Source organism: Emydura macquarii, unplaced genomic scaffold (genome assembly GCF_026122565.2).
Source record: "Emydura macquarii macquarii isolate MOO-44397 ecotype Brisbane River unplaced genomic scaffold, CSIRO-AGI_Emac_v2 contig_3530, whole genome shotgun sequence".
In the NCBI taxonomy this organism is placed as follows: Eukaryota; Metazoa; Chordata; order Testudines; family Chelidae; genus Emydura; species Emydura macquarii.
This window is the reverse complement of record NW_027133667.1, coordinates 5,081,243-5,104,520: the sequence shown is the minus strand read 5'-3', so window position 1 is coordinate 5,104,520 and position 23,278 is coordinate 5,081,243. Positions and strand designations below refer to the sequence as shown.

Sequence of the window (23,278 nt, the reverse complement as noted above, 5' to 3'; positions counted from 1 at the left end):
ACAAGCAGGAGAAGGGGGACTGAAAAGTAACCAAATTTCTAAAATGGACTCATTTAATAAAGTCTTCCCTCTCCCTAGGTAGGTTTTAATGAAACAGTGCAGAAGCAACTGGGGAACCAGCAAAGAAACAGGAGGAAAGAGATTAGACTATTCATAGGAAATATTCCAGGAGGGGATAAGAGCCTTATCTTCATAAACAATTTAGTTGATTGGATAACAAGGAGTCATATAAAGTTACTGACAGTAGGATAAATTGAAAAACTAACTATGCTGCAGCTCATCTTGTAATTCAAAGGGATTTGACTGAAAGGGACCCTGGGATGTTTGCCTACTGATGAACTCTTTATTCCGATAAGTGAAGGAAGCAGACAATGACAAGAGATAATGAGGAGTGTCTTAATGGTTCGTATTCCCCTGGCCTGTTGAAGCAGGTTAGAGAAGTGTAGCAATCTCAGGCAAGGAAGAAAGAGTTCTGCAGCGTTCAAGCTCAGCCTACTGGCCAACACAGACCAGAGCAGTGGCATTAACACCATATTCAGCACTAATGATTATGAACCTAAGAAAAAAGCAGGATGTTTTGCTTGGGGGTGAGGACTGAGAAAAGAAGAATGGATGTGTAGGAGGAAGGTAACTGAGACCAATAAGGAAGAAAGAGAATATCTCACATTCCTTCTGAAGTAATGAAAAAACTCTTACATTTCCTTCTAGCAATCTCCCACTCACGCACATCTTAATTCTTACAAATGCCTGAAAGGAAGGATTCCAACGCGATCCCTAGGACCTTTCATTACCAAGTAGAGTTGGTGAAGAGGGCCTAATAGAACAATGCCAATTGTTATATGCTTTTTATTTGTTCAAACGCTCTGGGTACGACCTAATTCTCTTGGCTCAGTACTTTTTATTACTTAACATGCCCTGAAAAGAGAACTGCAAGCACTTTGATGAATGTATTTAATGGCCATTTAGTTTCAATTCTGTAGGTCCCTCTATGGCCTCTGCTGAAATGGAATTTTGTACTGTTTTACTGCAGTAATCAGTGAATCCCAACAGATATCACCCGAAAAGGGGCAAACGGCGACAGGGTTTCGGCAGATGGCATTGTTCCCCGCGTGTAACCCTGCTGCCGCCAAAAGTCCTCCCCCGCCGCCGCCGTGAAACCCCGGCACCGCCGAAAGTCCCACCCCAAAAAGGTTGAGAACCACTGCTCTAGGGGACCATGTCATTTGTTCCTAAATTTTCCCCCTATTTTTTAATTTCTTTTCTATTAACATTCTCCCTTGACTAAGGAATGTATGTGCCTAACTGGGAACAAAGGCTTGTCCTGCTGAGACAATGCATTTAACAAAGAATTAAAGTTGTTAATTAACTATACAGTAATAGCTCCTGATGACTCAGAGAGGAGGGACATGTGAATGTGTGGAATTTTAAGGAAATCCATAAATCTTTCTGAGATGTAAGTGTTAACGTTCAAGAGACAGTTCAGCTATGACATTTCCTAAAGTTGACTTATTTGCATGGATGAAGAAAAATACAGTGTGCCTTTCAATCTTCACAGATGGGAGAAAGAATATTAATTAAATTATGTTCCATATATTGATTTTAACAGGGTATTGATAAAAGAATTTTATAAAAGTCATACTTAGGTGATTCCATCCATAAAAAGATGATGGTGACATTTACACTGGGTTTGTATAAGCTCTTATATATGAATCCTGGGCTAGTGTAACCAATGACTAGGGTGCCCAGATGTCCTGATTTTATAAGTACAGTCCCAATATTTGGAGCTTTTTTTTTTTTTTTTTTTTTTTTTTTACAGAGGTGCCTATTACCCTCCACCCCCAACCTGATTTTTCACGCTTGCTCTCTGGTCACCCATGACTGAAATGTTAATTGCTTATTTTATCAGGTGATATAGTAAGTACTCCCAATGTACATGTCAGTTTTCATCCAAAAATCTCAAAGTGCTTTACACCAGTTGGCAGACTGGTTGTCATTTAAAGACCACCATTGTTTGCTGAATGATATTGATAAGTGGTATCTGAGATACTGTAGTTATTGTCTATTTTAAATAGAAGGAAATACTATGGTATCTCTGATAACATGGGATGGTACCATGTGATATATGGTGACCACTCTCTGTGTCATCCTTATTTTTCAGGTGGAGTGTGGGACAGGGAATAGACACAACTATGGATTAAAGACTTGTTCATAACCACACAGTGAGATAGTTTAGAGAAAGTACAGAAGATTTCCAGATTCCCTGTCCTTTGATCTAATCACCAGCCTACACTGCTTCCCAGTACAGATAACTGTGTTCATGGAAGAGCAGTGAGGAGGCAAATATGAATAAATTGCTTGGGAAGATCACCAAAGAGATCCTTTGAAAGGAAATCAGTTTCCTAAAACAAAACAGGAACATCTTGAATTTTATAGATGAAAAAGACATTAAAACAGCTAAACATGGGAGAGAATTCTCTTCACCACTGGAGCTGGCTGGAAAATTGTATCAACAACAATGCCCGCACACACTCATCATTTCCCAACCAGCTCCACCCAGAGCAAGTATATGGACCCAATGTCACTGCATACTGAAGGGTTCGTCAAGACAGCAGAACAAAAAACAACCTGTGACAGTGAGTCTCCGAGCACAGGTCAACTAACTCAGGGTCATGGGGCTTGTCCTGCAGAGCTAAAAAGAGCAGTGTAGAGACAGAGGCTGGGCAGGAGCTTGGGCTCCTCCAAAACTCTTTCCCCTCACCAGGTTCAGAGCCCGGACTCCAGCCCAAGCCCATCCTCTACACTGTTTTCTTCAGCCCAGCAGCATAAGCCATGCGAGCCCAAGTCAGCTGATACAGGCTCTAAGACTCTCTGCCATGGGTCTCCCCCACCCTGTGTAGACATACCCTGAGTGACCTCACTGGGAGAGCCTTTGAGTGAGGAAACCTGGGCAGGGAGGAGGGAGGGTCAGTATTTATGCATGCTATAGAAGAATGAAGGCAGAACCCATTTTCTGGACTACCCTGCTCCCTTTATTTGATTACTGTGAGGGGTTTGTGATGTCCCTTGCAGTAAGATAATTTGGCTCAGGGCTGGTTTTTCCAGCCCTTTGATCCTCCACCAGCGGCATTTGGTTTGGTTTTGATCTGGTGATCTTCCAGGTTTTCTACCACTTCCGCCCTGGCTCTTGCCCATTTTGGCTGATGGATAGCGAGTATGCAGTCATGACCTATATACATTAGAGGAGAGCTATCACCTAGACAATCAGTATTACTGGCTAGTCACAGACACCAAAGAATTGTCCAGAGGTACTGTCTTGGATAGCAGAGTTTGATTACTCTAAACTGCAACAGCCCCCCAGATAGTTCCTTCGTTGGCTCTCACCAAAACATACATAGATGATTTACTTATCTTCAGGGCCTGAACTCCACTCAGTACAGGTGAAAGGTGTGGGTGTAGGGGCAGTCCGAGAGATGGGTCCAGCTCCCTGATTCTTCCATCAGCCAGTGCTGATGAGAGTTAGAGCTGCTTCCCAGCACCTCTGACTTGCACCACCGAAGCAGGGTATTAATGAAGCATAGGCATAGCAAAGCAGAGCTGCATTACACCCACTCTCTGCCCTCTGCCCACTCCCAACACATGTCTACAGCAGGAATGAGGAGTGACAGCTGGTGAAGGACCCAGCTGCACTAGAGAGAGTTTCCCTCCAACAGCAGCATTCTCTGCTGACCATTTGCATCCAGTTTCCAGTCCCTTTGTACCTCTTGAGTTGTCCAAAGGGTTTGGATCTGATTACAGAATTTGCTCCAAAAATTTTGGGTATTGGACATAGGCACTCATATTATGGTGATGAATGCCATTATAAGAACACAGGTAGCTGAGATAAAGAAGATAGGGAGAGTATCTCAATTAATTCACTTCCTGGACCATTGCTCGTGAAAGTTTGTTGCCTATAATGAGACTAACATAAATCAAGTATCAGCAAAAGGGTGGGTTGGAGACACAACAATGTGGCCATACACTAGACTTTGCGATGCAGATCACCCCAAAAGCTGGCTGGAAGAATTACCAGTGATTTCCAAACTCCTCATGATGTTAGTTATGGAATGTACAAATACAGAATAAAACTCTCACCTACCATCCCTTCATTGTGTGGAATCAAGGAAGCTAGTGAAAGTTTCATATGGACACAAATGAAAAAAGACTAAACAGGATGCATATTATCTCCAAGAAAAGATAAAATTCAAATAACCTCTTCATTCGCTGTTGCAAAGAGATTCAATTTGTGATCTAAACACCACAATTTACCCGCAAAAAATCCTGATCAAAACAGCCATTAAGGTAGGTCTGATCTCCTAGAAAACTCATTCCACCTAGATACCTTTGGGGATTCAGAGATTATGTGTTTGGCTGTAAATGTTTAATGTAGCAAATAAAAGATCCTATATGCTGAGGATGTTCTAAGGCTCTCATTTTCCTATGAGGTTTCCACTGACATTAGAAATGGGAAGGGCCAGGTCATCACAGTAAATTCTCTAGAACCTTGAGTTGGAACTGTAAAATAACCAGACACATATATTTGATAGGACACATCTGAGCACACCTACAGAATAAATATGAAACTACACATATAGACTAGATTATGGATGGTCCTGTGCTGGGGCACAGAGGACACTACAAAATTTCCCCCATTGTTCCATTAAACAAGTGCCTGCCATAATGTGGCAAGTTAGCATCGCCAACAGCTCTAGCCTTCTCAAAAGGGTCAGGGACGATGAAGGGTCATAGCCTACCTCCACCACCAACCCTGCACCAGCAGGCAGAGTTGGCTGGTTGCAGAAGAGTGTATATGCTGTGTTTACAAGGTCAGTGGGCTGCCCCTTCAGCATATATTCCAGGGAACAACCAGCCAGAATTCTGGGGCTTGGGTCAAGGAACCTGGATTAGGACTTGAAGGGGAGACTGGGAGGGAAATAGAGGGGCTACTGGGAGCCTGTAGATGTGGGAGAGACTGGAATTGTGTGGGGAGAGGACGGAACTAGCTGGGCAAGGAGTCTGGGACTGGTAACCAGTGGGGAGGGGAGACAAGGAGACAGATCTGATGAGAACCCCAAGTGCAGGGAGAGACCTGAAACTCACTGGGTAAAGACACTGGGACAGGGAGGAGGTGCAGAGTAAACTGAGATTTGATGAGGACATCAGTGAGGAAGACTGGAACTGTGAGCCAGAGGGGATGGGGAACATGGGTACTGAGGTGACTGGAGGCCAGGGGCATTAGAAGGAGAGGGGAACTAGGACTGAATTGCTAAGTCTGGGGGCAAGGAGCCAGGGGTGGAGGGGAAACTTGGAATGGCTGAGCAAGGATTCTGGGAAGGGTGGGGGAGACTGGGATGTGGAGATTGAAAAGGGATACTAGAACTGACTAGGCAAGGAGCCTGGGACCAGAATGGGAGATCTGAGGAGCAGAGACTGGCAATAGCGAGGTGAGGAGAAGGGGATTGGAGTGAAGAGCCAGAGGTGGGGAAGAGACAGGACTTGAAGCACGTCAGGGATAGATTGGCAGAGGCAAGGGCTTGGGGAAAACTGGCAGAAGAGTCTGTGCCCACAAGAGCATTCTCCCCTCCCGAGCTTGCACTGGAACTCAGGATTCCTGACTTTCACCATTCCTCTGCTGTCAGCAAATAGCTGTGAAGTCCACTGGCAAAGCAACAACCTCATCCCTCTCTTAGTGCTGGTCAACTTAAAAGGATGACAACCTACTACTGCTTTCATTTACTCCATTAGCTCAAGTGGCAGAGGTCTGTGCAGTGGATCTAGAGGTTCCAACCCTGCAGATGCCCCATGTGGATGTCAAAATGTTGCCACATGATGGAATTTCTCTTTTTTCAGTGTGCTTTATTTAAAACCTAAGAAAGTCCCTCCTTTCCCCTGCCACACCCCTATGTTAAAAGATTATTATTAAGGTTCCAAAGTCAAACACAAATTAGGGAATGACAGAATTAACATTGTGCCCTTGTGTGCATATGCATAATGATACAGACTTTACTTACATGATCACATGCAACTTTTTCTGCATACACTCTGCCTCAGATTTTTCTGAATGTTGGGTTTTTTGGTGTTTAATATAATTTACACAACCATTTCCATGGCCCAGTGTGTCTCGTCCATTCAAATGCAGAGGAGCATTTCCTTTCTCATATATAGGCCATCAAGAAGGCAAGTGTACAGCATTACTTATTTCTTTGGTCATTTCTATTTATGTTCCAATCATTTATCAGCAGTTTGCACATTCCTACAGCTGGATGAAATGATCACAAGCAGGAGGCAGGACTGAGCTCAGAGCTGAATTATAATCCTGGTTCCATCATTGACTTCCTGTACAAATCCTTTGACCTCTCTTAGGGCATTTCTGCACTTCAAGCTGGAGATGTAAATTCCAGCTCGACGAGACATACATTAGGTCTGATCGAGGTCGTATGCTATAAATAGTGTCACCACACTGGTGAGAGCTAGGCAGGTACTCGGGCACTTACCCCCGCCAGGGCTACACTCTATTTTTAGTGCATTAGCTTGATCAGAAGAATCGAGCAAGAATTTACACTTCCAGTTTGAAGTGTAGACATATCTTTAGGCCTCCTCTACACTAAGAAATTAAGTTGGTATAGCTACATCACTCAGGAGTGTGAAAAGTTCACACTCCTGAGTGCTGCAGTTAAATGGACCTAACCCCCCGTGCAGACAGTGCTAGGTCAATAGGAGGATTTTCCCATCAAGCTAGCTACCACCTCTTGTGGAGGTGGATTACCCAGGGATGTAGCTATGGGTGGACCTGGGTAGGCCATGGCCCACCCACTTTGAAAGCAGGCCCACCCACTCTGTTCCTTCTGCTACCCACACTCCGCTTTGGCTGGTGGCTATCCAAACTTTCTGCTTCTGACCACGTGACCAGAAGCAAGAAGTGGCCCAGGCCCGCCCGAGTCAATCACAGGCCCTGCCAGAAAATCACTTCTGGCTACGTCCTTGGGATTACCTGTACTGACAGGAGAACCTCTCCCCTCAGCAGAGGTAGCATCTTCACTGAAGTGCTACAGTGGCACTGCCGCAGAGTTTTAACTGTAGACAAACCCCTAGGTCTCAATCTGAGCCCATTCGTAAACAAGGAGAGATTAGGTATTACTAGGGCTGTTGTGAGATTGAAAGAATCAGCTAACATCTGTACAATTCAAGGTAAAACACTCAGGGTTAGACTGTGACTTCAAAGCACAATCAGTTGTAAGGGGCAGTCTAGAGGCCAACTGCCCAATGGGGACCATTATGGAGAGGAACAATGCCTCCCAGAAATCCCCAGCTGCACTGAGTGGCAGTTTAATGCACAAGTCACAACATCGCTTGACAGGGTACAATATCTTTTCCTTCTTGTGGACGGCCAGCTCTGCCATGACTCAGCCTACTCACAGACTCGTTCCACTCTCTTTCTGGTGAGTTGCTCTCAGGAGGAACAAATCAGTAGCCATCCCTGTGCTCTCCCCCATTCATTATAAACATATAACAGATAAAATCCCCAATGTTCCCTTAGACAGATTTAATCCATTACTTAACATTATCCAGAACACCATCTGAGTTGGCTTTGCACCTCACGTCTCCATGTTTTAATACACACTGCATGCTTGATTTGGCAGGGGAACAAACCTCTTCTGACATACGGACTCTAAATCCATAGGATTACAATGCATTGATCATACAGAATGCTAAATAAAAGGTGCTAGGATGTGACAGATTCTGTAAGAGTCATTGTGCAGTTCCCACTCCTAGTGACCTTATTCACCACTCTCCACCATGGTGACAAATCTAAGATGGTGATGCTGTGAAGAATCACAAGAGAATGCAGACTGTTCAGTTCACTAATTGCATAGTGAATATTTGCTGCATATCCCCACAGTGGCAAAAATTTCTGCTCCTCAAGAGGAAGGGGGAAAAGCACTTATGATGGTCATAATCTGAAAGGTTTTTATTATTAAAAAGGTCCTAGGCTGTTAGGTTGTATAAATTCAGTTTCTGACCAACGCAACTCCTCCTCATAACCCCACTTTGGATCAAACTCTCCTGCAGTTACAAGGAAATGCAGATTGTACTGAGATGATATTCAGGGACATATAGAGAATGCAGCTCTCCATATCTGGAAATATCACTCCATGTCATTTATACTGGCACTTCACAGTTATTCATAATCACAGTGAATAGTCATTGGGCGAGAGAGAAAGAGAACTCACAGATTCAAAGGCCAGAAGAAATCATTGTGATCATCTAGCATGACTTCCTGCATAACAAAGAACACAAAAATTCCTCCAAAATAATTCTAGTTTCAACTAGAGCACCTCTTTTTAAAAAACCCACCAAAAAACAATTTTGCTTCAAAAACTGCCAGCAATAAAGAATCCACCACAATCCTCAATAATTGTTCTAATGGTTAACTACCTTCCCTGTTAAAATGTATGCCTTATTTCCAGTGAATTTGTCTAGTTTCAATTTCCAGCCACTGTATCTTGTTATACCCTTTTTTGCTAGACAGAAGAGCCCATTATCAATTCTTTGTTCCCCAAATCGCTCCTTGTGTCTATCACTATGTGACCGTGGCAACATGGGCAGAAGCTCAGGCTAGCCACTTGAGTACAAATCACATCATCACACCCAATGCCTGGGTACCTAGGTACTCAGGTTGCACAGTGCAACCTGATATAAGATGCCAGAGTGCTGCCACAGCCACATTGTACATCTACCGAAGCTGGCAATTACACCTCCCAGCTGTTGTGTAGACTATAGACATACCCCAGAAGGCAGGTTTTCTAACCCGTTAATCATACTTGTGGCTCTTCTCTGAACCCTCCCCAGTTTATCAACATCCTTCTTGAATTGTGGACACCAGAACTGGACACATAGCAGTCGCACCGGTGCCAAATACAGAGGTAGAATAACCTCTGTGCTGCTACTTGAGATTCTCCTGTTTATGCATCTGAGGATTGCATTAGCCCTTTTGGCCACAGCATCACCCTGGGAGCTCATGTTCAGCTGGGTATCCACCCCCCTCCAACTCCAAATATCTTTTTTAGAGTCTCTGCTTCCCAGGATAGAGTCCACCATCTTGTAAGTATGGCCTACATTCTTTGTTCCTAGATGTATACATTTAGCCATATTAAAGCGCATATTGTTTGCTTGTTCCCTGCTTACCAAGTGATCCAGATCAATTTGTACCATCGACCTGTCCTCTTCATTATAAAACCTATCAATTAACCAGTTTTTAATTCATTTAATGTGTGCCATCTTAATTTTGTATCATTATAGTTTCTTAATCAAAATTCCATGTGATACTAAGAAAATGCCTTACAAAAGTCTATGTATATTAATATTCACATTATTACCTTCACCAACCCTTTTAATCTCATCCAAAAAAAAAAATCAAATTAGTTTGACAGGATCTATTTTCCATACACCCATGTTGATTGACATTAATTATATTTCTCTCTTTTAATTCTTTATTAATCAAGTCCCGTATCAGCTGCTCCATTATCTTGCCCAGGATTGATGTCAGATTGACGCACCTACAATTACCTGGATCATTCCATTTACTCTTTTTAAATACTGACACAACATAAGCCTTCTTCCAGTCTTTTGGAATTTCCCTGGTGTTCCAAGAGTTATAGAAAATCAACATTAATCGTCCAGTGAGCACCCCAGTCAGCTCTTTTAAAACTCTTGGATGCAAGTTATCTGGATGTGCTGATTTAAAAATGCCTAACTTTATTAGCGGTTGTTTAATATCCTCCTGAGTTACTATTAGTATGGAAAATGTTTCATCTTATCATATGATATGACTATATCATCTGTTTTTTCTCAAATACAGAACAGAAATATTTAATGAACACTTCTGCCTTTTCTTCATTATTATTGATAATCCTATCATTTCCATCTAGTAATCTATTTTCTACAATTCCTTGCTTCTGATTCATATTCATCACTATCAACATCCCCTTTCTTCCATTTGTGATATATTATTTCATTTGACACTGTAGCCTGGTGATTAGGGCCCTCCATTAGGATGTGGGAGACCCAGTTTTAAATGCCTGTTCTAATGATTATTTAATTATCTATAAAAAGAGGCACAGCTTCAATAGGATGAGCAAGACCTGCCCAGTGGCTAGGGCAGTCTCCTAAAATGTTGGGGATCCAAGTTCAAACCCCCACTCCTTGATAGGGAATTGAACCCAATTTTCCCACATCCTGAGTGAGTGCTCTAACCAGTGGGCTAAAAGTTAGGTGACCTCTCCTCCTCTGATTGTGTTGTGAATGGCATCTAAATTGGGGTGGGGCGGAGATAATTGATCAAAACTATTCCTGTTAAATTTGCAAATACTTTGGGTCAACTGAAAGAGCATTCTTCAGTGAATAAACTATTTATCAAAAAAAAAATTGCCCAGTTTTACTTACATTGTGAAAGTGTCTCTCTCTCACACACATCATTCTCAAAAGAATGAAGCTTTAATAACCAGGAAGCTACCCTTTCCCTCCTTGCTGTACCGTGCAAAGGCATCCCCTATATTTTCACCATCCCAATAAGAATATCCAGGTGTAGTTAGAAGAAAAGAACAAGAGACGAGAGAGAGGAAGCTGGGGGAAGAGGAGCAGATAATTCAGATAATTCTTGTTGCATTAGCAGGCATTTCACAAAGAAAAGTAGAACATGACAGAGAGAGAGAATCAAGTACGAATGATCGTGCCCTTCAGAGAACAGAATGACATTTAATTGCTCACAAGGTTTTCGAAATGAGGTGTCTACCTCCAGTAGACCATAGATTAATCTTCACTGAACTGTTTATATGACAAGTTGTTAGACGGGAGGGAGGGGAGGGAGGGGAATTCAATTTTAAATGAAGCAGCTGATAGAATCAAATGAGTATTTCAAGCACACAAGGAGTGTGAAATGTGTTTACTCTGCATTAGGGTGATCCAGATTGTTATGCTGATGTCAGAGCTTCCAAAACTCTATTATGGAGACATGTCATAGGCAAAAATCTTAATAGCTTTCCTGAAGTGTTCCTGGAGGTATAATAAAGTGGGTTGCTATTAACTGGTTTCCTTTCCATGTTCTGATTTCTGTCGTCGTCTTCTTCTTGGTTTTTTTTTTTTTATTTTTTTATTAAGATAGTGAGAGCAGCAGAGAAGTGGGCAGTAATTGAGACATTCTGGAGTTTACATCTCCATGGTTATTCGGTTACAGTACAGAGAAATGTGTAGACTGAGAAACACAAGGGTACAGAGTGAGAAATACATGCTGCTGAAAGCTATGGTGCTATTGCGGGGGCATGACCTGATATAGAGCAGTTGGCCCTTCAAAAGTGAGGCTCTCCAGCGTAGAATTCATATAACAGAGGTCTCTCCACTTAGCAGCAAACAAACTGCTATATTTCTTTGGAATGTAGATATCTATATTTATGTTTTAAAATCAGCCTTGCCAAATTCTATCTATCTATCCATTTGCCCTACGTAAGTGGTTATTTTTCTTTTGAGAGGTGAATTATACATCAGACATTTTTCATTATAATTATCTTGGTAAAGAACAGAGGAGCAGTTTTTGGTTTTTTTCACTTGGGCTGGTAATTTTTAATGATAATTTATTGCAAAAGGAGGAATCTAACTGATGAAGACAGACAGTGGGGGTATTTGGTATACTTGTTCAGACCCACTGAGTTGCTACCAAAAATCATTTAAGGTATATTCAATAAACCTTCAGAAATGCAGTAATAGTTAGCTGCACTTCTCAGCTAGTTAAAGGTGCCTGGCATCTTCAGTCTCATGCCTTGCCACACTCCTGAGTTGTACAGGCCACTGGTACAATCATGTTGTGCTGCTTACAGATCTCCACAGGAGATCTAGCCTACCGGTGTCACAAGGTAACTGGGAAGGTAGCTCATGTGATTATGCTCACTGGATTTCATGGACAATTTTTCTTCCTAGGTCTCAAATGCAAGATGATAATGATTATAATTTATAACATAGTTTGGTTCTTAGCAGCTGAAGAGAACTCCTCTCCCCTTGCACCATGCTGGAAGTTGAGATTAGCTGGAAGCCTTCATTTCAAGATTTAAAGTCCAGTAAACTGATGTTAGGATGGTTTTGATGGAACACATTTAGCTCTTGGTCCAAAAAAGCACAGGTTTGTTGACTTTTAGGGCAAGCTTCAATGATTATATATTCACTCAGGACTTTTCTAAGTATTGTAAGAGGCGTAGGGAGGATGTATGTCTTTTGTGGTCTATTTTAAGGTTGATGGGGGGGCGTTGGAAGGAGTCAGGGCTTTTTTTGTTTGTTTTCTGACATTTTTACTATTACAGAAAGCATTCAGAGACTTAAAGGAGAAAGGCAGCGAGTAGTTGGGTCTCGGACCAGCAAAAGACTGGTGAGAAAAAGATGATGTAATAAGAAGCAGGTGGAGAACCAGTGTTGGGGTCAGAGATGGAGTTAGAAGGAAGTCCAGGCTGCAGGATGAAGAGACAAAAGAGCAGGGTAACATTTAAAATGGTCCCCACTATCTGGCAGCAGCCATTTTAAGTATTTGACATCCAAACTTTTATTCTTAGGTTAAATATTAACAAAAATCCAGCAAATGGACAGATTCACATACAAACAAAATCCAGATCAGAGATCTGCCACATTTTCCATAATACTCTTACATTATTTACGAGGCATTTAGTATAACAACATGTTTTTCACCAGTGACAAACATAATAAGATATTTATTGTTGTAATAACAGTAACCCCTCTTCTAAATAGTTTGTTTGTTGAAACAAATAAACAGATTTGTTTTAGAAACTGTTGAGAGATTTTTTAAAACTATTGACAGTGGGTATGTCTTCTTTTCCTCAAATACTGAGACTATGTGACAGGAAAAAAGATCCAAAAGAGGCATCAATTCATCCAAAATAATATTTTTACCAGTATAACTGAATATATATATATATATATATATATATATATATATATATATATATATATATATATATATACATACATACATATAAAGTCGGGTCCCTTTTTTCTAGGGTCCATCAGACTCGTATCTTAAAATTAATTAAGAGAAACTTTCCCTCCACCAAATCACATCTATCATCTTGTTGTAATTCTCATCAGCCCACTGATGGAGTCTATAATTGCTTTAATTATCGCTGAAATCTACCAGCAGGAACTTACAAGAGGCTCTCAGAACCTGTATTAAATTTCAGACCATCTCAATTCTATTGCTGGAAGAAGTGATGGTGAGTAGGGGAAGTAGGGAGGGGTTGAAGAGAGAAACAGAAACAGTATAACTATCTTTCTACAGTAAGATAAGCAAACCAATTAAGAGGCCTGCCATCCTGTAATTACCAGGGAGTCCTGTATTATAGAGGAAGCTACAGCTTTGTTACACAACAAACAGACTGTTTGTAATTTAACATGAATAATGAGCCAGATGCATGAGCAAGACTCTATTAAACTGTTATCATAAGCAGCCATGTCCCGCATTGATTAATGATTCCATGTGTCATCAAGGAAAGGGCCTTCATTTTTAAACATGTGGATCATTGTCAGTGATGCCAATGCAACCGGCTGCCTGTTTTCAACCTACATCCTCCCTGAATGCAGCAATTAAATCAGTACATGAAAACACAAAACACTGATTATTTTTTCTGTAGGGAGTGCTGAGCGCTGATAAAGAATAAAGGATTTGGGTTGCATGATTCACCTATAAAGGCAAATATACCTACTGGGTGACCACCCTAGGTGCCAGTGAAACCTCTAGATAGGATATGATGAATCCAATAAATGAATGCCTGATTGGAAATTTTAAGTTAATTGCAGCATCTTTAAAAATGAGTAAAATCCAATATATGGCCATCAGGGAGGTATTGATTTTAAAAAGGCAGCTGTGTTCACTTACTATGCACAGTACAAGAGTACTACCTTGACTTCTGACTAAGGATAAGATTTTGTCACAGAGGTCACGGATTCCAAGACCTCCGTGAAATGGGCACAGGGTGCGAGGATCCCAGAGCTCTGGGGATAGGGGGCAGCTTTCAGCTGCTACAAGGAGCCCGCAGTTCCAAGCTGCCACAGGCAGCAGAGTCTGCTGATGTCTGCCAGAGCGGGAGTGGGGACCCCCAGCTCCAAGCCACCACAAGTGGTGGGGACCCTGCAGCCCCCAGCCACTGCAGGCAGCCCCGCAGCTGTGACCTGGGGTGGCAGTGAGGGAACCCCAGTGTCCCAAGCTGCAGCAGGAGGTGGGGAGACCCAGAGCCCTGTTGGCCTCCACAGCTCCCAGCCTCCACCAGGGACCCTGCAGCCCTGCCCCACCCCGGCGACAGACCCTAGAGAAATCACCCATGGCCAGGGTGGATGGGAGCAAGGAGCCGCAATGCTGCTATCCTTGATTGCTGCACCTTCCCCCTCCTGCAGTAGGGCGAGGGCTCTCATCCTTCCCCCTCGGGCATTTGGTCAGCCCTTCCCCCCATTATTTTTAGTAGAAGTCACAGACAGGTCACAGCTTCCGTGAATTTTTGTGCATTTCCTGTGACCTGTCCGTGACTTTTACTAAAGATAACCATGACAAAATCTTAACTTTACTTATGACTACCGTCCAAGGTCCATACATGGACAACACACAAGGATCAGTTATTCTAGGGTTAATGTAAGTAACAGACAAAGTTCACGCCTAATTAAGGACACACTTGTATATTCCGTGTAAGATATGCATAATGCACACTTGATCCTTGCACTTTTTCTAGTATCAGGTCTATTACAGACACTATCCAGCAAAGGAAGCAATAACTCATCAGTCACTATTGACTTACAGGCTTCTCGCAGTTTTTCTTTGTCATAATGCAGCCCCTCATAATCTTGGAAACTAATTCTGTTCACTCGGATCCGCAGGCGGTCTGGGATGGAGTGGGGACTGCAAAGAAAAGAAAAGATCAGGTAGAAAAGAGTCAAGTCTCAGAGTGAAAAAGGGGTCGAGTATGGGGAGATTTTAGTCTTTTCTGAATGATAAGAGGGAGAAAGCAGAACTCTCACCAAAACTGAGCCAACACCCAATGGGCACAGTTTTCCATCAGCAGAGTTCAGTTTTTAACAGATGATGATGACTGCCCACTACAGACTGAAGTGAACGGTATGTCTTTAAGGACCAAATGAGTCAAGAAGATTCCTTGCTTGTTATGCAGTCTGGAATCACATTTTTTTCTGATCTCTGCAGCTTTCAGTTTGATGCCCCCACTAAATTTCCAGGACACCATTTGTGATAGTTTAACTGGCTGCAATCCCACTGAGGTCAATCCCACTGCAAAAGTGTAACTGAAGGCAGAATGCCATCCCCAAAATCCTTGTGATGGCTCACAGTATATTGGCCCAATTTTCAGGACTGGTCATTAAGCACCTGGTGCAGCTCAGGGAAGTAGGTTCACAAATGTGGCTAAGCGCCAGATTTTCAAAGGTACTTAGGTGCCTAGTGGGATTTTCAAACACAACTATGCAGGTTAGGTGCCTAATTCCTATTTGATTTCAATGGGATTTAGATGCTTAACCTGCTTAGGCAATTTTGAAAATTCCACTAAGCACCTATCTGCAGCTTTAGGCACCTAAATACCTCAGGAAAATCTGTCCCCAAGAGCCTTATTTTGGATCCATGCTTACCTCCGTCTGACCCTGACCTGGTGTTTTAGTCTACAGTTGAAAGGGCTATTGATTCAGATCTAAAGTAACCTGACCACATTTGCATTTTCCAGCTGTACATTTTTTGTATCTCTTTTTGTTTTTTAAATCATAGCCCACATTTCAGGTTATTTGCCCTTCCAGCAGAAAAAGTTCAGCAGAATAAAAGTAGTAGTTCTTAGGGCTAGCTGGAGCAGAGAGTGAGAGCACTACTCTCTTTCCCTCCAGGAAATCTGGCTGGTAATTGCTCGCCTTCCAGTACCCAGTGCACAGACACCTGCCTCCAACATGAAACGTAATTGACCTAAGATTAGAATAGCAGGGGGTGCCGTAAATCAGATGTAAAATGCTACCACAGAAGCTTTTTGAGGATTGGCAGGTTTGGAATAGTAGGGTAAACGGCAGGACAAAGATCTGTCAAGGAAGCCCTCCTCATAGTATATGTATGCAATACACAGCCATTAAATAAAAATAAATGTGTTACAATCATGCTTTACACAAAATTAATTAAATTTCACAACACCCATGTGATAAGTGTTGTATCCATTTTATTGATGGGGGAACTGAGTCATGGAGAATTTAAATGACTTCCCTAAAGTCACATAATGACTGACAAAGTTAGGAATCAATTCCTTGTCCTGTGCATTACCAAAAGACCATCCACCACACTTATATTTTACTCAGTAATATGCTAGTAAAATCAGTCTGGCAATGTTGCTAGCACCTAATATACTCCTGATCATCCAAAAATTAAAATATTATACACAGATATATTTGTATAAAGAGACATGGTTCTATCCGCCTTACCAAGTTTTCTACTTGGTCCTTCTCCTTTCCACTGCATCTGATCTACAGGAGTTGTTTTGCCTGTTTAAAACCCAATCTCAACACTAGCTGTGTTTCAGAAGGTAAACTTTTTACAAGTGTGCCATTATTCCTTTGTCTGAAAATACAGCTGACTTCACAAAACATATTGTCTCTGACCTCTCTTGATAAATCCACCCAGATGGCAATTAGCAAGTATTTCAGAGTGAGTTTATCAGATACTTTTGGTCTGTTGGTATAAACAGTTGTGTTACCTCTGAATAGATTAAAAGAAAGACATTGAAAATGAAGTCCCAGTTAAAGAAGCACCTCAGGCACAGTTGTCTTTGCCTGGAAAGTGTCAAAAAATAATGAATTCAGGGTTTTTCTGTCACTGGGGAATAAGACAATACCCTGGAAAGAGTTTTATCAAAGAGCCTCCTGTTCTATACAGGAGTTTCTGTAGCAATGATACAAACAACCTGAAAATACATAAAATACCACTTATAAGGGATCACAAATGTTAGCAGCAGCAGGAGTGATGCTTTTTGCAACTTACAAGCTACCAATATTTCTCCTGTGCTGATTGACAGGAGCTGTGGTATCCAGGTGCCCAAAGGTGTCAGGAAGCTGCCCATGTGCAAGCTAAGCTTGTCACAGTTTATTTGACAGACAGTTGGGTTACTATCTTCCAGCGTTGCTTCAGGGGACATCCGTCTAACTTAACGGGAATTATAACATTCCATATAACCAGCTCTCTCCATCTGCAGTTTTTAGCTAGGCAGACCAACACGGAGACAGATCTATAGACCAAGAGAGTGGGGGGGGGGCAGCACATAGATTAAAACAATATTTATATAGCAAAAACAACGCGAGTCCTGTAGCACCTTAAAGACTAACAAATTTCTGCGGGCTTTCGTGGGCTGCAACCCACTTCGTCAGATGCATGAAGTGGAAATCACAGATAGGAAGTGTGTACACACACAGACACACACACACACACACACAAACACACACACACACAAACCCACACACCCACACACACACACACACACACACACAGACACACACACACACACACACCCCCCCCCCCCCCCCCCCCAAGGGGAAAGAAACATAACAATGGGGAGGTGAGAATGTGTGAACAGTGACAATTACTTCTTATAATGAGAGAACCATTCCAAGTCCCTAGTCAGACCCAATCTGATTGTGTCAAGTTTGCATATGAGTTCCAGCTCTGCAGTTTCTCGTTGAAGTCCGTTTTTGAAGTTTTTTTTTGTTGAAGTACGGCAACTTTCAAGTCAGCTACAGAGTGTCCTGGGAGACTGAAGTGCTCTCCGACTGGTTTATGGATGTTACCATTTTTTATGTCTGATCATTTATTCTTTTGCGTAGTGACAGTCCAGTTTGGCCAATGTACATGGCAGAGGGGCATTGCTGGCACATGATGGCATGTATTACATTAGTAGATGTGCAGGTGAATGAGCTCCTTATGATGTGGCTGATGTGGTTAGAACCTGTGATGGTGTTACTAGAGTCGATGCGTGGGCAGAGCTGGCACCGGGGTTTGTTGCAGTGGTAGGTTCCTGGGTTAGTGTTCTTCTTGTATGGTGTATGGTTGCTGGTGAGTATTTGCTTCAGATTGGGGGGCTGTCTGTAAGCAAGGATATGCCTGCCTCCCACAGCTTGAGCAAGTGAGAAATCATCTGCTAGGACAGGTTGTAGATCCTTAATGATGTGTTGGAGAGATTTTAGCTGGGGACTGTAGGTGATGGCTAGTGGTGTTCTGTTGTTTTCTTTGTTGGGTCTGTCCTGTAGTAGGTGACTTCTGGGTACCCGTCTGGATCTGTCAATTTGTTTCTTCACCTCCCCAGGTGGGTATTGTAGTTTTAAGAATGCTTTATGGAGATCCTGTAGGTGTTTGTCTCTGTCTGAGGGATCGGAGCAAAAAAATTTCAAAAACAGACTTCAACGAGAAACTGCAGAGCTGGAACTCGTATGCAAACTTGACACAATCAGACTGGGTCTGACTAGGGACTTGGAATGGTTATCTCATTACAAGAAGTAATTGTCACTGTTCACACATTCTCACCTCCTAATCAACGGTTGTGAACAGGCCTCATCTACCCTAATTGAACTGACTTTGTTAGCACTTGCCCTCCCCATTGTTATGTTTCTTACCCTTGTGTGTGTGTGTGTGTGTGTGTGTGTGCGTGCGTGCGCGCGCGCGCTCCTATCTGTGATTTCCAGTTCATGCATCTGACGAAGTGGGTTGCAACCCACAAAAGCTTATGCCCGCAGAAATTTGTTAGTCTTTAAGGTGCTACAGGACTCTCGTTGTTTTTGCTATATACAGACTAACACAGCTACCCCTCTGGAATATTTATATAATTAGATTTAGTCCCTTTTTATCAAAGAAATTTATTGTCAGGCAGCTGGCTGGCTGGCTGAGAAATGAACAGGGCAGTCTGAGGAGCTATGTTCCCTTGCAAGTCATATAAAATACAGGTTCCCAAAATGAAAAATGGCCAGGGGATTTTATTTTTAGCAAGAAAAAGAGATAAGAAAATGGTTAAGTCTAGGAATATAAGAATTTAATTGTATTGTCTTTGTCAGAGGGAAAGGAAACATATTTCAGTGAATTTATTAGAGTTTGTGAAAAGTGACAGACTGTCAGCCCTGAAAACTGACGTCTTTTGTCCGAAGGTACAGCATTTGAAGAGGAAAAGTTGGCTTCCCCATTACATGCTGTACTTTAACATTAAGCTAAGGGCCAACTCTGTGATTATAAAGATAAATCAGTCCCCAGCACATGGGTGCTCAGCCTGGGAACTGGGAACAGGCCTGGGGGGATCATAACCTCCGTTGCTTTCTTTACAGCCAGACAGCAAGGAAGGACAGTGGGGTTGAAAAACATGGATTTATTGTAACAAGGGGTCATGCTATGGAAAAGGATGAGACCCTCTATTCTAGCCAATACATTCTTCTTTATCAAACTGCCCATTAGAATTCCAGTTATGAAGATGGTTTGTATGATATGGACACGTGACCTGACCCCAAGGCACTGATCTGAAATGACTTACTCATCTCATCTCACAGAGCTGTTCGGTAGCAAACTCCAAAACCAAATGGATGACCTTCAAAATACAGAGATATTTATATGGACCCCATGACCACCATTTCTGAGCTCCACAAAAACCTTAATTTATCCTCAGAACACCCTTGAGAGGTAGCTAAGTATCATTATCCTCATTTTACAGATGGGGAACTGAAGCACAGAGAAATTTAGTGACTTTCCCAGGGCACAGAGAAAATCTCTAGTAGAGTCACTATTCCACTCTCCAGAGTCCCCGCCCAGTCTCAGTCTCCAGAGGAGTCCAGAACCCCACTCTCCAGAGTCCCAGCCCAATAGCTTATTGACAAGATCATCTACCCTCTAAACTATTTAGTAGGGCTGGCTGAAAATTTTTTATTGAAACTAGCTTTCAATGGAAAACGGGAGTTTTGATTAAATACAATTTTTCATAAGAATTGTCTACTTTCTATGGAAAGTTTTCTTTTTTTTTTTTTTTTTTTTTTTTTTGTTGAAAGCTGAATGACTGAAAACCAAAATATTTTTACTTTTGAATTTCCACTGAAAAATAAAAAAATTCCTTAGAAAATGTAAAAGAAAATTATTTTTCTTTGTTCTCATGTAAATATTCCATGGCAGGGGCAGGGGGAGAGGGAGAATCAGCCTGCTCTATTGCTTAGTTTCCCAGGACAGAAAGACAATTCTGTCAAACTATCCCCCAAACACAGAGTTTTGCTGATAATCCATTTTGGGGATAAGAATATTGAGATGGTGAATCGATTTATGGTAAAGGAACTTCGGCAGTCCTCAGATTTTCCTGAGCCCTCACAGACTGGGTGCAGTCCAGGAACTGTATTGGTTGTGTTAATTATTTCTTTGGGGTAATGGATGAAAATCTTGTGTCGATGGCAATTCTTTTTGATGCATCTTCTGCCTTTGACTCTTTGACCGTAAGATTTTGGTAACCTGCCTGTCATTTCTAGGAAGAGTAGACAAGACCACTCAAGTGGCTCCTCTCAGTGCTTTTTCAGAGATCCTACAGGGAACAGTTGGGTGCCGGCTCATTTACCCAGACAGCATTTTCTTATGGGATACTGCTGGATTCTATTTTGTCACCCCTCCTGGTCAACATGGATATGATGCCAATAGAAAGATTCATGTGAGAACATGGTCCACAGTTTCTTCCAGTTGACTCCCTTCTCTATATCGCCATCTAAACTGACCCACCTGGGGCACTTGAGTGACTTACCCAATGTCTGACCAAGACTGGAGTTTGGAGGAAGACTAGGGCAAACAGGGCAAGTGTCAGGGACTTCAGGTCTCAAGACCCAGTCCACAGGGCTCGTGGGCGCCAGTAATTTCTGCCCTGCCACCAGTGACCTGCTAACAGTTGTCAAAACCAGACACTGACAGAGGATTCCAGTCCTGGGATCTGATTGGCAGAATACTGAATGTCCGAATTGGTTCCCTGCTTCCATTTAAACCAATCAAAGGAAGAGCAAATCATCTGTGCAACTGGGCTTACTCTGCTTCGGACTGCCTCCCTTGCACTACGTATCGCCTGATTCGGACTTCCTTCTGACACCCTGACTCGTAGTCTGTCTCAGACTGTGATCTTCTTGTATCCTGACCCTGCTTGCTTCCTGACACCTCCCTCTCAGTTCACCCTCTGGCACGATCACAGATTCTGATCTCTTGTATCCAACCAGCCTGGCTCATGACTCCAGCTCTGACCCTTAGGTCAAACCGCCCACATCCCTCTCGTGATACAGAGTTAATCCTTTTATTTTTTTTAAACCAAAATATTTATCCTTTCCATACCAGCAGAAGCACTTCTATCCCAATATAACTGTACCAACACTTGGGGGGAAGTGGACTTTAACTACACCAGGATAGTTAAAGCATTACAACTTTTGTATGTAGAAAATAACTTAGCAGACTGGTCATTTCCCCCACCTCTTAGATAGAGCTCTAGCATCTCATAAGCCCTGGCTTGAATTTAAATCATTTACCTTTCATGTCTCTTTACTAGTCTATATGAATAAGTTTGTAATAATTGCTTTAATACTACCAGACAATAGCCTTAGCCCCAAAATACACCATCACAACTAACAATTTTTCTTTGCATGAAGTCCAGGGAATGAAAAGGCATAGAGATAAAACTACCCTCTCACATATACATTTGGTCCTACCATGTCAAGGTTGGAGCGCATTAGCAATGCAACCTTGGGACAAGTTGCAATGGTCCTGCTTGTACCACACTTGTTCTATAAATTAGAAAAGTGGAGAGAGGAAGCAGGGACCCCAAAGTGCAAGAAGTCCAATCTACATTCCCATGTTCAGACCCAGAACTGGAAGAGTGAAGTTAGATTTATAGTCAGTAGCAAGTCTGAAATAGTTTTTTGCAAATCAGGAATGAAAAAAAAAAAAAAGCCATACAACACCCTCTGCCATAAGAAACACCTTTTTTAAAAGAAAATGCCTAAGAGGGTGCTTTCCAAATACTATAAAAAAAACATTACTTTAATTGTATGGTGCATTTTTTAATTTGTTTCTATTTAAAAAAAAACAACAAAACAATTACATAACCTTGAAATATACTATTTTGCTTCAGTAGGCATAATTCCTTTCCGGTTCAGTCACTAGAGTTCAGTTAGCTGGTATAAATCAACGCAGCAGTTTTTTTTTCTCCAAAAGTGTAGCCCTAAGATACATATTTCAAAAATAAGCTACAGCTGCTAAAATATTCAGCTTGCAAGAAACAAGACATGCCATTTTAAACATTTTCAAGATGAATGATAATACTAAGCCACAAGATGTTACCTCCTTGGAAAAAAAGCTCTCTGGTAGCACTAAGTTAATATTGGAAGTTGCAGTGCTAAAAGGTACTTTCTAAAGAGTAGATTTATTATGCATTAAATAAAATGTAGTCATATCTAGTACATCCTGAGTTGGACAAGTTATTCACAGTGAACAATATATTCAATGAATTTAACCCTATTGTCTAGTCATGAATTACCTGAAAACACACTTTAGTTTCTATCAATTTGTTCATTTAAAATTTCTATGATGAATTGCACTACAGCAACTGTTTTCAGTATTCACTATTTGTAATTCATGCACATGCAGTGAGATTGGTCACCTGGATCGTGTGGTAGTGTTCCTGCCACCTGAATGGATGATTCCCAGTCCAAAATAGCTTTTAAAAGATAGAAGAGCAAACAGTTCCAATATAAATACTTGTGCAATTTGCATAAGTACTCATGTGAGAAACTTTGTTAATACACACATGCCCAAATACTCTACTTTTAGACAAACATGCCTGGGAACAACAGAGTTTAGCTTGCAAAATGTTTGTGGAAAAAGCTAGTAAAAGAGGTTGTGAACATCACTGAATATAAACCATAGTATTTATTCAAATTAATGTTTGCAAACACTGCAGAAACAAAACAAAAAAAGTGTTATTCCACAAGTAAAATGAGGAAGAAAAGTTTCCAAGCCCTAGACAAACCCAAATCACAATCTTATTTCAGATAACAGGAACACTGGTCATTCAATAAAGACAATTTGGGTGACCATTTCAGTCCTATTCTACTAGACATGGTTGAAAAAGATTGCAAACAAGCAAGCAAGCAAGCACCTTTTCATTTGGAAAGTTTCTTGGGTTCT

General features: G+C 41.8%; 1 protein-coding gene across 1 annotated transcript in view; it reads right to left on the bottom strand.

Moving 5' to 3' along the window:
- DGKI (diacylglycerol kinase iota) overlaps positions 1-23,278 on the bottom strand; it is a 280,275-nt gene that overhangs the window by 75,119 nt on the left and 181,878 nt on the right. The window contains 1 exon segment of the mRNA XM_067536328.1: positions 14,877-14,977. Coding sequence (XP_067392429.1) covers positions 14,877-14,977 — 101 coding nt within the window.